Source organism: Chiloscyllium punctatum, chromosome 9 (genome assembly GCF_047496795.1).
Source record: "Chiloscyllium punctatum isolate Juve2018m chromosome 9, sChiPun1.3, whole genome shotgun sequence".
In the NCBI taxonomy this organism is placed as follows: Eukaryota; Metazoa; Chordata; class Chondrichthyes; order Orectolobiformes; family Hemiscylliidae; genus Chiloscyllium; species Chiloscyllium punctatum.
The window spans coordinates 125,324,932-125,343,772 of record NC_092747.1 but is presented as its reverse complement, the minus strand read 5'-3'; the positions used below and the strand labels follow the sequence as shown (position 1 = coordinate 125,343,772).

The window sequence follows — 18,841 nt, the reverse complement described above, 5'->3', positions numbered from 1 at the left end:
CTTCAAAAGAAAAATGAGAAATTCAGCTTGCTTTTTGTTCAAAGTAATTATCTCTATTAAGGATAAATAAATCAGAAATAAAATAGTAGTGAGATTTTTCTTTTGGTGAAAATCACACGTCCAGCAGACTACTGTGCACACCCTGAAACATATACTGTATTGATTGCAATGGGCAATCAATTCAAAGCAAACAGAAACAGGTGAGAACTATCTAATGGTCAGAAACAGACAGTCCTGCAAATAGGACAAAGTTATTAACTTTTGTTTGCTAGTTTTAGTTTAGATGTATTTTAGTTTTCTCTTCTATAAGAATTTAAACATTTTGTGAACTTGTAGCCTGGTGTAAGCGCCCATTCCTCTGCTAACCCTGGTATGTTGTATAGTAGCAAACAATAGAATAAGAGCATTTATCAGAATCAGATTCAATACTGATTTGGAGATGCTGGTATTCGACTTGGGTGTGCAAAGTTAAAAATCACAACACCAGGTTATAGTCCAACAGGTTTATTTGGAAGCACTACCCCTTCATCAGGTGGTTGTGGAGTATAAAATCTTATATTCCACAATTACCTGATATAGGAGCAGTGCTCCAAAAGCTAGTGCTTCCAAATAAACCTGTTGGACTATAACCTGGTGTTGTGTGATTTTTAAGATTCAATACTGTCCAGAACCAACACAAGCACTTCAAACAGGAATTTCCAGACAACCATGACAAACATGAACCACAGTCAATTAAGCTCCTCTATTTCAAAGATGACATGCTAAATTGTGAAGAATGGTCAAGAATTCGATAGAAAATAGGAACAGGAGTAGGCCTGTTCCACCACAGAGAGATCATGGATGATCTGTGGCATAACTTGCCTTTGGCCCAAATCTCTTAATACCTTTGCTGAATTTTTTAAAATCTACCTCAAATTTAAAATTAACAACTGATACTACATTTAGTTTTCTCTGTTGAAGAGTGCGCCAAAGGTCTGCCCCTTGTGTGCAGAAGTGCTTCCTAACATCTGCCCGAATGGTCTGGCCTGACTTCATATAATTGAGTTGGATGTGAATCTAAGAGGTATGGTTAATAAATTTGCAGATGACACCAAAACTGGAGGTGTAGTGGACAGGGAAGGTGGTTACGTCAGACTACAACAGGACCTTGATCAGATAGGCCAAGGAATAGCAGATGGGAGTTTAATTTAGCTAAGTGTGAGGTGCTGCATTTTGGAAAGGCAAATCAGGGCTTAGTGGTAAGGTTTTGGGGGTGTTGCTGAACAAGGAGACCTTGAAGTGCAAGTTCATTGTTCCTTGAAAGTGGATTCCCAGGTAGACATGATAGTGAGGAAGGCATTTGGTATGCTTGCCTTTATTGGTCAGTGCATTGAGTATTAGGAGTTGGATGGTCACATTGCAGCTTACAGGACATTGGTTTGGCCACCTTTGGAATACTGCATTCAATTCTGGGCACCCTGCTAAAGGAAGGATGTTGTGAAACTTGAAAGTGTTCAGAAAAGGTTTGCAAGGATGTTGCCAGGGTTGGAGGGTTTGAGCTACTCTGAGAGGCTGAATAGGCTAGAGCTGTTTTTCCTGGAGTATCAGAGGCTGAGGGGAGACCTTATCGAGGTTTATAAAATCATAAGGGGCACGGATAGGGTAAATTGCTAAGATCTTTTTCCTGCCCAGAGTATGGTAGTTAAAAACTAGACGATACAGATTTAAGCTGAGAGGGGAAAGATGTAAAAGGGACTTAAAGGGGCATTTCTTTTTACCCCCCACACAGAGGTACACGGGTAGAATAAACTGCCAGAGCAAGTGGCAGAGGCTGGTACTATTACAACATTTAAAAGGCATCTGAATGGGTATAAAAGTCAGAAGGACTTGGAGGGATATAAGCCATATGCTGGCAAATGGGAGTAGATCAATTTAGGATATCTGGTCAGTATAGACAACTTGGACTGAAGGGTCTGTTTCTATGTTGTACATCTCTATGACTACTTCTCAGACTACACCCCCTAGTTCTCGAATCCCTAACCAGGGAAAACAGTTGATCTTTACCTGCTCTGTCTTCTCCTCTTAATATCTTGAAGACTCCTAATCAGATCACCCCATAACCTCCTTAATTCTCAGGGAAACTGTCTTAATTAGTGCAATCTCTCTTTATGACTTTACCCTGAAGTCCAGGTATCATTCTTGCAAACCGACACAGTATTTCCACCAAGATCAATATAACCTTCACAAGATGTCGTGCCCAGATTGGCTCATGGTACTCCAAGTGGGGTCTAACCAGGGTTTTATACAACTGCAGCAATTGCTGCACCCTTGTATTCCAGCTCTCTAGATAAAGGCCAGCATCCCATTAACCTTTTTGATTTTCTGCACCTGTACCAAACATTTTAAAAATCTATGCACCTGAACCCCCAAGTCTCAGTGTATTTTTAATCCACTTTCTTTTTAAAACTTCATACCAAAGTGCCCTGATCTATTCTTTTTCAATCTAACATGGATAACTTCACAATTGCTTTCAATGAATTCCAACTGCCACAATTTTGTCTGTCAATACTCCTTTGCAACTGTCTTGCAACATCTGCACTGTCAACAATGCCACCTAACTTTGTCATTAGCAAATTCAAATTTAGGACTTTTTAAGCCATGACCCAAGTCATTAATAAATGTGAATTGAGGACTGAACACAGATACCTGCGAGACACCATTGGTTGCATCCAGCCAATTTGATTACCTACCCATTATCTCTACTTTGTTGCCTGCCGTTCAATTTCCCAGCTATGTCAGTAATTTGCCCTCAATTCCACAGGCTTCTCCTTTGTTAACAGGCTTTTACAATAGGCCTTTATTAAATGCATTCTGGAAGTCTCTGTAAATATCCATAGATATTTCCCTGTCCATATCATTGTATTCTTTTAAAGCGGTGACAATGAGCTTTGTCAGGTGTAATCTACCGGTCATGACTCCATGTTGGCTCTCCCTGATTAACTGAAAATTTTCAATGTGTTCAGTTACCCAATCCTTAATTATAGACTCCAACAATTTCCCACCACAGATGTCAGGCTCACTAGTCTTCAAAGGACATTTTACTGTTGTGCTTTGACACTACAGAGGATTTACTTGTTTTATGCTGCTGATTACAACTTTTCATAGCAGATTGAAAGCCTAAAGTACATATGTTAAAACATTTTTGAAACAGTCAAGTCTTAACAGTTTTGGCCATCTGATTGCACCATTGTATTGAACTGTGTAATCGGTATAGAGAAAAATCTGCAAAAGTTAAAGCTTCTCGAGAAGTACAGCTCACGTGTGCATGCTGAGACTCCATGCCCACATTGAGACTCAGGGTACAAAGACACATCTAGCACTTCAGTCATTCACCATTTCCATTATCAGAAGACTTGGGTTATTCAGTAATGAAGCTGATTTCATGGAGATTTAGGCCAGAGATAGAATCCCTACAATGTGGAAAGAGGTCATTCGGCTCATCAAGTCGCACTGACCCGCAGAAGAGCATTCCACTAAGACCCCCAACCTGTCCCTGCATTTACTATGGCTAACATACCTAACCTGCACATCTGTGGACACTATAGGGCAATTTAACATGGCCAATCCACACAACCTACACATCTTTGGACTGTGGGAGAAAAATCCTAGCATCTGGCAGAAACCCATGCAGGCACAAGGAGAATATACAAACTCCACAAAGACTCAAGATTGGAATCGAACCCTGGTCCCCGGGATCGGAGGAAAACTCTTTCACCCAGAGGGTGGTAAAATTTGGCAAAGTGATCCCTGAGAGCATGGTTGAGGTACTCATGCAGGATTTTAGAATCTGGACAAGCACTTAAATTGCCAGGACATAGCAGGCTATGGACCAAGTGCACATGAACTGGTATAATTTGATGTTTGTTGGTCAGCATAGACAGCGTGCTGAAAGGCCTGTTTCTATGCAGGACTTCACAACAGAAAATAACTTAAGATTTCAGTGTACTACATTAAATTGAAGTTCTGACACAGCACGTTCCCCTAGTAGCATGATCAACATTTACCCCACAGTCACAGATCAAAACGTGAATTGATAATGCAACCAAAACTGCAGCATGTTACAATGGATTCCTGGGTGCCTACAAATCAACAAGGAGAAGGAATTTTAAAAATGCTCTGTTTCATAATACTTTGAGATCTTCAAAGGACATGTTAAGGACAACACAAGTACAAAGTTCTTTTCTTTCACAACTTATAATTCACTGAGAAGCAAGGTCTAATTTGTCATACCTGACCAAAAGGGACAAAAGGAGGTGGTCCACCTTCAGTTCCAATATTACTTCTGTTATATTTTGCCAAACTCTGGGGGGAAAAAAATACACTTTTCAAAGAGAGCATTATATAACCCTTTAATAAATAATATAACAACAGAAGAAATCAAAATTAGGCATTTACTTTATCAAACTAGTCAATAGTATTCTTTACCAAATCAAAGGATTCATTAGAAATTTGAGTACTTGATGAGAGATCATACATGTAAAGAGGTTGTCATTACAAACAATAAGTGGTAGCAAATCTGTAGCACAATAATATACAAATAATAGCATATTTCAAAAAGTCAACAAGAACAAATTAAATTTATTTAAATATCCTAAAAGGACAATTCATACTGCACAAATAACAAACCTTTGAGCAAATTCTCCCCAACTGACGTAAATATTCTCGTTTAAGGTGACGAGTAAGTGGTTTAGAGGGGATCGGAGGAAAACTCTTTCACCCAGAGGGTGGTAGAATTTGGCAAAGTGATCCCTGACAGCATGGTCGAGGTACTCTTCAGCATTTTAGAATCTGGACAAGCACTTAAATTGCCAGGGCATAGCAGGCTATGGACCAAGTGCATGTAAACAGAATTGGTATAATTTGGTGTTTGTTGGTCAGCATAGAGAGCGTGCTGAAGGGCCTGTTTCTATAATATGTGACTCTATTCAGAAATGGGTTAGTTACATTTTCATTCCTAAAATTGCATACCAATAATGCACTGCAGAACTAGTGTTCAGCTGTTGCAGAACATATTAATTTTGTGTTCAAATCAGAACAATTGTAACCTAAGACTAATGCCTGTGTTTCATTACAAAATTGAAATGAAGATGATCAATGTGGGGGAACAGGTACAAACAAGGAATGCACCAGCTTTACAGTCAGTTGAAACTCCTACCTTGGAGCTCATTTCTTAAGTCACAAATTTGTCTGCAATAAAATGGGTGTTCCAATAGACAGTTATCGAAATGTACAGCCACAGAAACACATCCTTCAATCCAATTTGTCCATACCAACCGGATATCCTAAATTAATCCAGTCCCATTTGACAGAACTTAACCCATATCCTTCTAAACCCTTTCTATTCATATACCCATCCAGATGCCTTTGAAATGCTGTAATTGTACTAGTCTCCACCACTTCCTCTGGTTGGTCATTCCATACATGCACCACCATCTGCATGAAAAAGTTGCCCCTTAGGGCCCTTTTACATCTTTTCCCTCTCACCTTAAACGTTTACTCCTAGTTTTGGACTCCTCCACACCAGGGAGAAGACTGGTTTATTTACCCTATTCACATCTCTCATGATTTTATAAATTTCTATAAACTCTCCCAGGAAAAGAGCCCCAGGCTATTCAGACTCTCCCTATAGCTCAAACTCTCCAAACTGGCAGCATCTTTGTAAATCTTGTCTAAACGCTTTCAAGTTTCACCAGAATTGAACACAGTATTCCAAAAGTGGCCTAATCAATGTCCATGACAGCCACAACATGATCTCCTAACTCTTATACTCAATGCACTGACAACTAAGGCAAGCATTCCAAAGACTTCCTTCACTATCCTATCTACCAAAGACTCCACTTTTAAAGGAACACTCCAAGGAATCTTTGTTCAGCAACACTCCCCAGGATCTTACCATTCAGTGTATATGTCCTGCTCTGATTTGCCTTTCCAAAATGCATCACCTCACATTTATTTAAATTAAACTCAAGTTGCCATTCCTTAGTCCATTGGCCCATCTGATCAAGATCCAGTTATATTCTTAGGCAATCTTTTTCACTATCCAGATTCTGGATTGGTGGTGCTGGAAGAGCACAGCAATTCAGGCAGCATCCAAGGAGCAGCGAAATCGACGTTTCGGGCAAAAGCACTTCATCAGGAATAAAGGCAGAGAGCCTGAAGCGTGGAGAGATAAGCTTATCTCTCCACGCTTCAGGCTCTCTGCCTTTATTCCTGATGAAGGGCTTTTGCCCGAAATGTCGATTTCGCTGCTCCTTGGATGCTGCCTGAACTGCTGTGCTCTTCCAGCACCACCAATCCAGAATCTGGTTTCCAGTATCTGCAGTCATTGTTTTTACCTTTTTCACTATCCACTCTACCACCAATTTTGTTGTCATTTGCAAGCTTATTAATGATACCTCCTATGTTCACATCCAAATCATTTATATAAAATAATGAAAAGCAGTGGACCCAGCCCCGATCCTTGTGGCACAACACTGGTCACAGGCCGCCAGTCTGAAAAACAACCCTCCACTGCCACCATCACCCTCTGCCTTCTACCTTTGAGCCAGTTCTATTTCAAAATGGCTAGTTCTCCCTTTATACCTTGCTAACTAGTCTAACATGAAGAACCTTGTTGAACACATTACTGAAGTCCATATGGACCCAGGTCCACTGCTTTGCCCTCATCAAAACTTTTTGCTCCTTCTTCAAAAAATTCAGTTAAGTTGTACTCAGCATCAATCTGAAAGGGGACCAAGGTGCTGATTGTTATGTCTGTAGAAGGATTCTATAGATACTGAACCAAGAACAAAGTCTTTTTTTTGCCAAAATGTAGTGAATAACCATTGTGTAAACCACTGGTCTAAGTTTTTGAAAAGCAAACTTAAAATTTGTTTGGAAAACAGCCAAGTGTGAATGAAATAATTTAGCATTTCAACCAATTGTCTGCGAAATGTTCAGTTTCTAGTTTCATGAACAACTTGCTTCTCAGGAAAACTAAATCATAAATTTCCTGAAATCAAAGTATTATTCCAGCTGAAAATATTAAATCTTTCCTCACCCTTTGCAATGCCCACTTCTCAATTAGTTGATCCACTTCACCACCAAGGACAAAAATATTGGCATCACTCAACAATAGAAATCCATTCCTTATTTTAACGGTTCCAAATAATCTTACTTTTGTACCAGGTGGGGTGTTGAGGCTAACAGGAAACAAATGGAGAAAACCATTTTCATTAAGCAAACAAATTTAATTGAAGCATGAACAAAACTGCAAATAATTGGTTCAAATTGAGTGAAGTGCAACACGAGGTTGCAAAAATTCCGACATACTATTTTTAACAGCTTCAAACAGGATGTTAAATTGACAAGCTTTATTATAAGCATGAAGGCAAAAATGATGTCTCAAATATCAGTGTTCCCTGAAAATGTCAGGCCTATTACCAGTACTGAATACTTCGCAGGAAGTCCAAAGATAATGTTCATGGAATTTCGAAACAACAGTTCAAATAACTAAGAAGTAATAATAATAAATGTTACAAAACTTTGATTTAAGGAAATCAATTTAAAGTCAAATTGTCAGAAAATTCCTTGTTCCAATTAATGCAAAGTTCAATTGCGACAGATATGATGAAAGGTTAAAATGAAATGTTAATTGTTTCATTTTTCACAGAAGCTTCCAAAGTTGTTGAGAACAGACAGCATTTTTGGTTTATGCTGTAATGTCCAGTATCGTAGCTTTTGTGCGTTAAAAGAGCTAGTAGATAACTCAGAGATACTTTTTTAATGGTAGTAATGACAGCAATCAAAGGCCTGCTTCCTCATTTCTCCAGCATTCTCTTCTTGGAAAGGCTGACATCTTTGGGGTTAGATGCAATGTAGGTAAAGGAAGTCAAATAATATCTGTATCCAAACTTAGACCAATCGTGTTTTATACAAGTGTGGTATAAGAGTCACATGCCAAGGGTCTAACCAAAATAACAAATAATCTAAAATTATACAAACTAATTAAAGGTAGAGAGATGAAAAGTTATCAAGGTGATGGTGGTAAAAGGGAAGGAAGATTACAAATACAGAACAGTATGGTGGGGTTATATATAGCACAACATAAATCCAAGATCATGGTTGAGGTACAGAACTTGATCATCAGTTTCTGCTCAGCAATTTTGCATTGTTTTATATCTTGAAGGCCGCCCTGGAAGATGCTTATCCAAAGATTGGAGGTTGAATATCCTTGACTGAAGTGTTCCCTGACTGTGAGGGAGCATTCCTGCCTGGTGATTGTTGCGCAGTGTCTATTCATCCATTGTTGTCGCATCTGCATGGTCTCACCAATATGCCATGCCTTGGGGCATCCTTGCCTGTAGCGTATGAGGTCGATGACATTGGCCAAATCACATGAGAATCTGACATATAGGTGGTGGGTGATATTCTACCATGATGTTAGTACCTATGTCGATAATTTGGCATGCATTGCAGAAGTTGCCATGGCAGGGTTGTGTGGTGTTGTGGTCGAAGTTGTCCTGAAGGCTGGGTAGTTTGCTGCAAACAATGGTCTGTTTGAGGTTTGGTGCTTGTTTGAAGGCGAGAAATGGAGGTGTAGGGGTGATCTTGGTGAGATGTTCGTCATCATTCATGTTGAAGGCTGCTAAGAACATGGCGTAGTTTCTGTGCTCCAGGGGAAGTACTGAACGACAAAGGGTACTCTATTGGTAATGTCCTGTGTCTGTCTTTTGACTAGAAGCAAGGTGGTTATTTTGGAACTGTACAAGACTTGGATTAGGCCACACTGGAGTACTGTATGCAGTTCTGGTTACCACATGAGGGGAAGATGTAGTTGTACTGGAGGGGCTGCAAGTGAGATTCAACTGCGATAGAACATTTTACCTATGGAGAGAGGTTAGATAGTCTCAGGTTCTTTTCTATACAGCAGAGGCGGCTGAGGGGGGAGCTGATCAAGGCATACTGGATTGGGGGACGTGCACATGGTGAAGAGGAATCAGTTATGGTTGGACAGTCGCTATAATGAGCGAGTGAAAGTTAAAGTCAAGAGCAGAAGGTTTAGAGGGATTTGAGGACAGTATTTTTCATCTAAAAGATGATAGGAATCTGGAATGCAAGGCCTGGGAGGGTAGTAAAGTGGGAAACCTCTCAATCTTCAGTTATGCAACAAAATAAATCAAGCATCATAACATTTAAAAGCTCTGGGCCAAATGCTTGGAGGTAAGATTAGTGCACTGGAGTTGGTGCAGAGTCATGGGATGAAGGGCCTCATATGCTGTACGAGGCTTTAAATAGGGATAAAGTGTGGTGGTTCGGCTTCTTTGTTACCTAGTGAAAGCTTGGACCTTACATTGGAAGTACTGTATAAAAATATGAAAATTGATGCATTGAATGCCAACAAAGCATCTTCAGAATTTTATAGATTTTAGAACACTCAGCATCAATGAAAATCCCCACTTTTGACCTTATGATGTAAGGCAGGTCATTGATACAAAAAGAATTGAATATGGTTGGACCGAAAACATTACCCTCAGGAACTATGGGCTCTTGTGGTGCATGGTAATGTCCCTAGCACCAAACAGGGACACCCGAGTTCAAGTCCCACCTGCTCCAAAGGTGTGTAATAACATCTGAACAGGTTAAGTCAGAAAAAAAAAGTGCACTGAGGAATTCCTGCAATGATGTCCTGTGGCTGAGAAGACTGGCCTCCAACAACCAAAACCATCTTCCTTAATACTTGATATAATGCCAACTTCTGGAGAACTTTGCCTCTTGGTTTCCTTGACTTCTATTTTCCAAGGAGTCTTTGATTCAACACAATCAAATATTGCATTAGATTATGTCAACAACAGTTATCTCACTTATCTTCAACTTTTGTATTCATTGAAGGCTGTAGAGAGGACAAGAACCATTTAACTCCATCCTAAACCTAAATAAACAGGTTATTACTGAATTAGTCATTGGCAGCACTGGCTTCAATGTTTTCCATCATTTTGCTGATTGCCAAAAGCAGACTGATGGGTTGATAACCGGTTGGATTGGATTTTAAATTTTTTTGCAGCATGATGTAAGCTGCACGATCTTTCGCATTTTCTATTCAATACACTGGACAAACTTGACCAGAAGCATGACTAATTCTGGAACACAAGTCTCCAGCACTACAGTCAGAATTTTGGCAGGACCATGGATCTGCACTTTATCCAATTCTGTTGCTATCACCCAGATTAAATTGAATTGGCCAAAGACAGACTCATATCATAATGTGACATCAGGAGAAGGCTGAGATGGTCCATCCAGGATATAGGTTTGCTTGCTGAGCTGGAAGTTCATCACCCTACTAGGTAACATCTTCAGTGGGCCTCAGGCGAAGCACTGTACATGATTCCTGCTTTCTATTTATATGTTTGGGTTTCTTTGGGTTGGTGATGTAATTTCCCTGTGGAAATCATTACAGGAAATGACATCACCAACCCAAAAGAAACCCAAACGTATGAATAGAAAGCAGGAATCATGTACAGTGCTTCGCCTGAGGCCCACTGAAGATGTTACCTAGTTGGGTGACAAAATGTCTCGAAAGGAACCTTCCAGCTCAGCGAGCAAACCTACATCCTGAACCTCAACGTGAAGTACAAATCTTTTCAAAACTCACTATAGCCCATTCACTCGAAGCTCAGGCTTGTAATAATTGCAAATACTTCAGCCTTGTTTTTTTTTCCACTGATCTAGTGGGCTTCCAACTAGTGAGGATGGAGATTTCATGGGTTTTGTTTAATTGTCCATACCATTCATAAGTGGCCATGTTCTATGGAACTTCAATTTGATCCATGTTGGAGGATTACTTTACAACATCCATCACATGCTTCAGTGTTTTCCCCCCTCTCAGGACTTCATCATAGGATCTTTCACCAAAAAAGGGGTCTGGTGACATTGTTGATACATTGGTTTTATTTTTGCAAACTCTTTAAATCTGGAATAGTCATATCTGATTGGAAACTTGCAAATGATTCCTCTACTCAAGAAAGGATGGAGATAAAAAGCAGGAAACTATAGCTAGCAGGCTTAACATCTACCGCTAAGGATTTTAAAAGTTCTGATGATGTTATAGAAGGGTACTTAGAAAAATGCAAATTTTTTGCAAGGAATAACATTCACTGAAGATGAAGGACAACCAGTTGAGACACTGTACTTTGTTTCCCAGAAAGCATGTAACAAGATGCCACATCAGATATTATTGTGGAAAAAAAGGCAGGTAGTGATGGGGCTAATACATTAGCATGGATAGAAAAATGGCTAGCTAACAGTACACAATTAGAACAATTGATCTTTTCCTGGTTGGCATGATGTAGCAAGTGGTGTGCCTCACCTCCTCACCTTATTGACTTGGATTAAGGGACCAATGGTACGGTTGCCAAAGTTACTGATGGGACATAGACCAGAATGCAAGTGTGAAGAGGACAAAACAAGGCTACAATGTGACATAGATGGTTACATAAATAGGTAAAAATCTGGCAAATAGTGGATGCTGTGGGAAAATGTGAAATTGACATGAAGAAATTAAGCATGTTATCTAAATGAAGAATCTGCACAAAGGTACCTTGGTACCCAAGATGGTGCTGCAAGTGGTGACCCATATACTTTTCACTGTACTCATTTGAATAGATGTGATAATAACATTTACCATAGAATTATCTTTAAGACACCAAATCTTAAATCGAGGATTTAGTTCTCCTTGTAGGTTAATTGCAAAGGGCTCTGATTAAGGTACAGCAAGTAATTAGTAAGGCTAATTCAATGTCACCATTTTGTGCAAGGGGCATTGCATACACAAGTGCAAGGTTATGCTTCATTTATACAAGACACTATTGAGATCACACCTAGTGTACTGCACAGAGTATTGGTCTCCTTCATGAATGAAGGATAGAAATGTGTTTGAGAGATGAATAAATGCAATGGGGAGAAAGTGAGGACTGCAGGTGCTGGAGATCAGAGCTTAAAAACGTGTTGCTGGAAGAGCACAGCAGGTCAGGAGAGGAGATGACCTGGGGGGTGCAATGAGAGAGCATAAGCCTTTCTCATTCCTGAAGAAGGGCTTATGCCCGAAACGTCGATTCTCCTGTTCCTTTGATGCTGCCTGACCTGCTGCGTTTTTCCAGCAACACATTTTTAAGCTAATAAATACAATGAGCAGGCTGCTTGTGGGGAGTTCTTCGACTGACAAGGTGGTTCACTTGAGTTTATAAAGGAGAGTCAACTTGGTTGAAACATAAGATGCTGAGGGGGCTTGATAGGGTAGATGTGAAAAGTACATCGACTCCTGTGGAACAATCCAGAACTTGATGTTACTGTATAAAAATAAGGTGTTTCCAATTTAAGACTGAAATGAAGTACAACTGTTCCTGTCAGAGGTTTGTATGTCTTTGGAACTCTTCCTCAAAGAGGGTGGAAGCAAAGGCTTTGAATATTTAAGGCAGAGATGGGATAGGTTCTTGATAAGAAAGGAAGTCAATGGTTAACAGGGTAGGCAGGAATGTGGATATGAGATTACAATCAGACTGTCCATGATCTTATTAAATTGCAGGGCAAGCTTCAAGGGAAAAATGGCCAATACCTACTTTTCACTGCTCAAGGGCAACAAATGCTGCCTGAGCCAGTGACACAAGTATCCCATGAATGAATAGAAAAAGGCCATTTGACCCATTGATTGCAAACGTTCCCATCAAAGTGCTACAAATTACTTTCATGTAGCACTCTCAAACTAATGCAAAAAGGCTCTGAACTGCCATCCGATAAAAATTATTTGCAAGGTAGTCAGCAAATACATGAGCATGTATTCTGCTAACAGTAACAATCCAAAGGCTTATGGAGTCTTAATCTGTATGCAAACACAAACTTCACAGGTCTTGGGCTAAAAAGGAATTAAGCACATGTTGTTTAAAATCAAGCAAAGGCATCACGATTCAAATGACTGCTACCCAGCTACCCTGCAGACAAGTACCTGGGTTTGGTTTCTGGCTCAGGAGAGATTTAAATATGCTAACACTGATTTGACAGTCTGCAAGTCTCACATCAAGAACATTTAATTTAGCTTTGTTACCAAATAAAACATGGTCTGGTAAATTCAGGAGAGAAAAAGTGAGAAATGAGGACAATATCAAAAATCAGGTGTGCAGCTTTCCAATCCAACAGTACAGTTAGAGCAACAAAAAAATATTTCAGAGTGTCTCAGGACAAAGCTGGATGATAACTGCCACAAATGAAATTAGGTATTAACATTTAGTGCTCATAAATATGAAAATATGCAACATTTATTCAAACTTTCACCGTTGACAGCACAAAAATGGATAAACAAATTTTCTGAAATATCATCTTTATGATTGATACTTATAATCTTTGGCTCAAAGAAGGGTAAAATTCACCTGATTTTCGACAGATGATTAAACTCTATTCCTATGCAATTCACATTCCCATCTGTCAATTGCACACGCAACATTCTTGGTGCAGCTTGAGACTCCTCGTGATCTTTTGGAGCTGATATATTCCTGATCTTCTGTAGTTGTAAGACACATGGACCTTCAAGCTAGAAATAAGTAGTTATGAAAGAGTAAGTAATTCAAAAATAAATTTTTTGTTTGCTTCTCACATGAAAAGAAACATGAACTTCGAAAGAACTAAAAGCTCTTTCATCAGGTGGACTGATGCACTTCACATTCAGGTACCTCTGCTCTTCAACTTACTTTGGAATTATACCTTAATTTTATGTTGTTTCCAAAATGTATCAACTCTCACTTGTCCACAGTGAACGTCAACTGCTACTTACCGGCTCACTGCACCAACATCACAATTGACATTGTAACCATGTTTAATATTGGCTGCAAATTTTCAAATTGTGTCCTTTTACATTACGTGGATCAGTAGCATATGTCAGAAAAAGCAAGATTTGCAATATTGACCAGTGTCAAACTCCTCTATAAATCAAAAGCATTCATTAACTGAAGGGGCTCTGTTTTCTGTCATTCAGCTAGTTTTGGTGAGTTTTGAGAAGATTTGTAGCTCAGGTTGAGGTTCTGGATGTAGGTTTGCTCACTGAGCTGGAAGGTTCATTTCCAGACATTTCGTCACCATACTAGGCAACATCTTCAGTTGGCCTCTGGGTGAAGCACTGCTGATGATTGCTGCTTTCTATTTATACGTTTGGGTTTCTTTGACAGAAACTGATATAAATGACATTTACAAAATACTTAATGCATGACAGGGTATGGTTGCTGCCTCCAGAAGGAATACAATCAAGGCATAATTCCAAACTAAGTTGAAGAGCAGAGGTACCCGAATGTGAAGTGCATGAGTCATGAAAGATGGCAAGACAATTTGAGAAAGTAGTTAATAAAACTTGAAGTGTCATTGGTTTTATTATTAGCTGCACGAATTACAAGAATAAGGAGATGCTATTGAATGTGTATACTATTATAATTTCAGCGTCAGTTGAAGAATTGCATTCAGTTCTAGGTATCATAATGTAGAACAGATCTGAAAGCACTGGTGAGAACGTAGGATAGGTTAAAGAGAACAGCTCCGGGGTTTAACACCTCAGTTAGGAGGACAGAGCCATTCAAAATCAGGAGAGGTCTGAACACAACAAACAGGGAGAAGGCATTCTCACATACGAAAGAGAGGACATGGATCCAAATTAATAAGGAAAACAAGCAAAAAAGTGACAAGAAAGATATTTTCCATACATAAATCGCATAAGTTTCAAGAGAAGATCAAAGAATCACAAAGCAGATGCTTATATGGAGAGCTAGTATGGACATGATGGGTTGAAATGGCCTCCTTCTATGCTGTAAAAAATTGAGACCCAGGTGCTGCCATTTGCTTTGCTCGCAAACGGTTTGACCTGAATGTAATGCTGCCCGGTGTCCCATCAAGATCCTGTTACTGAGCTTGCTTCAAATGCAAATGATGCTGGTGGGTTCAAGTTGGCATTTTCTAATTGAACCCATACCTTAACAAGATGGAAGGAAGTGGCAAACACAACGTTCTCCAATCAGCTTCATGGAAACTTAAAGCACAGTTTTCAAAGACGTATGCTATTCAACGAATAAGTTCTGCCCAGCAGGTTTAATGGGCTCCCAGTATCAAAATAGCTGATAGTACATCACAGTCAGCCTTTGAGAGTCTTCCAATTGTCATGATAGCTGGACTCTTTTAGAGGGATTTTTTAAAAAATGTAATAATTTGTGGGATGTGGGCATCGCTGACTGGCCAGTATTTATTGCGCATCCCCAGCTCCCCTGAGAAGGTGGTGATGAGCTGCCTTCTTGAACCGCTGCAGTCCACCTGCTGCAGGTTGGCCCACAATGCCATTAGGGAGGGAGTTCCAGAATTTTGACTGAACAGAGGAGGAACGGCGATATATTTCCAAGTCAGGATGCTGAGTGGCGTGGAGGGAAACTTGAAGGTGGTAATGTTCGCATATATTTGCTACTCTTGCCCTTCTTGGATGGAAGTGGTCGTGCGTTTGGAAAGTGTTGTGTGAGGATCTCTGAATTTCTGCTGTGCACCTTGCAGATAGTTCCCACCGCTCTGAGTGCCAGAAATGAAGGGAGTGGATGCAGTGCCAATCAAGCAGGCTTCTTTATCCGAGATGGCGTCAAGCTTCTTAAGTGCTGTTGGGACTGCACCCATCCAGGCAAGGGGGAGTATTCCGTCACACTGCTGACATATGCCTTACAGATGGTGAGCAGACTTTGGGGAGTCAGGAGGTATGTTACTCACTGCAGTACTCCTAGGCTCTGACCTGCTTTTGTAGCCACTATTTATGTGATCAGTCTAAAAATGGCTCCTTTAAGTTAAAGAAAATTTGTGAAATCCAGAAATATCCCACATCAGAAACATGCTTGTTGTTGAGTTGGGAGGAACGCCAGAAGAAACATATTGAAATCAACAGTTTTCACACTTGAACAGTGAAAGGGGATAACTGCTTCTCAACATACAGGGAGACACAAAGAAACCACTGCTGTTGAGAGAAGAAAGCAACTTCTGTCATGGAGAAGCAGAATGTATCGACTATTTTGGTTGAAAGGAAAGGGGACAGACCAATGTGCCTTTGAGAATTAAGGAACACAAAACTTCCAAGGTAGCCTTGTCTGTGGAAGTCAGATGTGGAAGCTTCAGAACAAATGGATCAATTTTCAAAGGACACTTACAGTCATGGAGCCGTAGACATATACATCACGGAAATCGATGCTTTGGTCCACCTTGTCCATGCCAACCGGATATCCCAACCTAATCTAGTCCCATTTGCCAGCACTTGGACTATATCCCTCTCAATCCTTGCTATTCACACACCCATCCAGATACCTTTTTAAATGTTGCAATTGTACCAGACTCCACCACTTCCTCTGGCAGCTCACTCCATACACACACCAACAGTGTGAACAAGTGGCCCCTTGGATCGCTTTAATAGCTTTCCCCTCACACCCTAAACCTATGCCTTCTAGTTCTGGATTCTCCCACCTCAGGGAAAAGACCTTGGCTACTTATCCTATCCATGCCCCTCTTGATTTTATAAACCTCTAGAAGTTCACTCCTCAAGCTCTGATACTTCAGGGAAAACAGCTCCAGCCTACTCAGCCTCTTTCTATAGCTCAAATCCTCCAACCCTGGCAACATCTTTGTACATCTTCTCTGAACCCTTTCAGGTTTCACAGCATCCTTTCAATAGGAAGGAGACCAGAATTGCACCACAGGATTCCCTAAAACAATTTATCCACAATCGATGTCAGGCTCACCGTTCTACAAGTTCCCTAACTTTTCCTTACCACCTTCCTTAAATAGTGGCACCACGTGAGCCAACTTCCAGTCTTCTGGCACCTCACCTATGACTATCAATGAGACAGTTATCTCAGCAGGGGGCCCAGCAACCAGTTCCCTAGCTTCCCATGGAGTTCTAGGATACACCTGATCAGGTCATGGAGATTTATCTACTTATGCATTTCAAGACATCCAGTATCTCCTCTTCCTGTAATATGGACATTTTCAAGAAGTCACCATCTACTTCCCTACATTCTGCATCTTCCATGCCTTCTCCACAGTAAAAGCCGATTTAAAATACTCCTTTCATATCTCCCCCATCTCCTGCAGCTCCACACATTGGCTGCCTTGTTGATCTTTGAGGGGTCCTATTCTCTCCCTCGTTACCCTTTTGTCCTTGAAGTATTTATAAAATCCCACTGGATTCTACTTAAGCCTTTTTGCCAAAGCTATGTCCCCTTTTTGCCTTCCTGATTTTTCTCTTAAGTATACTACTGCCTTTATACTCCAAGGATTCATTAGATTGCTCCTGTCTCTACCTGACAAATGCTTCCTTCTTTTTCTTCACCAAAACCTCAATTTCTCAAGTCATCCAACTTTCCCTACACCTACCAGCCTTTCCTTTCACCCTAACAGGAATACACTGTCTCTGGTTTCTCGTTATCTCATTATCTCAAGGCTTCCATTTTCCAGCCATCCCTTTACCTTGAAGCTTGATGGCAGTTCCATACATTTTACTAGGATAAGAATTAGGAACAGAAACAGGCCACCCATCCGCTTGAGCCTGCTCCATCGTTCACCACCATCATAGCTGATCTGATCACTCCACGTTCTGTTGAACGACAAAATTTCCATTATTCCAAAATTCTATTAACCTCTGTCTTCAAAATATTCAAAGATACTACTTCCCTATCATCTAAGGAAAATAACCCCACCCTTTGAGATGTTTTGCTTTGTCAAATGGAATATGACTGCGAAATTAATTAGCCTTTTCAGAGGTCCAGTTTATCTTCCATCAGTCCAGAATATTTTAGTGGCTCCAAATAGCCTCATGACTGGGCATACTGCATGTTATAGCACCCTCTGGTGGTAAGAAAACATTTTCCTTCCTGATTTGGAGATGCTGGTGTTGGACTGGGGTGTACAAAGTTAAAAATCACACAACACCAGGTTATAGTCCAACAGGTTTAATTGGAAGCACACTAGCTTCGCTCCAAAAGCTGGTGTTGTGAGATTTTTAATTTTCCTTCCTAACTGCCAAATGAACCCACATGTTAACCGGAAGAGAATCAAGACAAACCTAAGTAGGAGGAAGAGTAGGCCATCTGGTCCCTCGAGCTTGCTTCACCATTCAGTAAGATCATGGTTGATCTTTTTCATGGACTCAACTCTACTTACCCACCCTGCTCACCATAATGTTTAATTCCTTTACTGTTCAAAACTCCATCTTTGCCTTAAAATATCCAACAAGGTAGCCTCAACTACTTAAATAAAAATGAAAAGAACTGCAGATGCTGTAAAATTCCTCAGAACTGATCGAAGGGTCACAGGACCCAAAAGTTAACTGATTTCTTCCCACAGTTGCTGCTAGACCTGTTAAACGTTTCTAGCAATTACTGTTTTCTGAGCCTCAACTGCTTCACTGAGCAGGGAATTCCACAGATTCACAACCATTTGGGAGAAGAAATTCTTTCTCCGTTCAGTCCTAAATCTGCTCCACCTTATTTATTCCCTCCATAATTTAAATGTTTCATTAAGATGCCCCCTCATTCTTCTAAATTCTAACAAGTATGGCCAGTCTACCCATTGTCTCTTCATAAGTCAAATCTTTCAAATCTGAAAACCTAGTGAACCACCTCTGCACCCCTTTCAGTGCCAGTACAACTTTCTCAAGAAGACCAAAACTGTACACAGTACTACAGATATGGCCTCACCAGCACCCTATAACATAACCTCCCTGTTTTTAAATTCTATCTCTCGCAATGAAAGACAATATTCCACTTGCCTTCTT

General features: G+C 40.2%; 1 protein-coding gene across 5 annotated transcripts in view; it reads right to left on the bottom strand.

Moving 5' to 3' along the window:
• tdrd3 (tudor domain containing 3) overlaps positions 1-18,841 on the bottom strand; it is a 135,564-nt gene that overhangs the window by 93,457 nt on the left and 23,266 nt on the right. For 4 of the 5 annotated variants that reach the window (XM_072578190.1, XM_072578188.1, XM_072578191.1 and 1 more), the window contains 3 exons: positions 13,437-13,597; positions 7,079-7,220; positions 4,270-4,341 (listed from right to left, as the gene is read on the bottom strand). In XM_072578190.1, the coding sequence (XP_072434291.1) occupies positions 4,270-4,341; positions 7,079-7,220; positions 13,437-13,597 (375 nt within the window). Of the gene's footprint in view, positions 1-4,269; positions 4,342-7,078; positions 7,221-13,436; positions 13,598-17,535; positions 17,663-18,841 lie in introns of all 5 variants that reach the window. The other variant, XM_072578189.1, reaches the window with a different exon arrangement.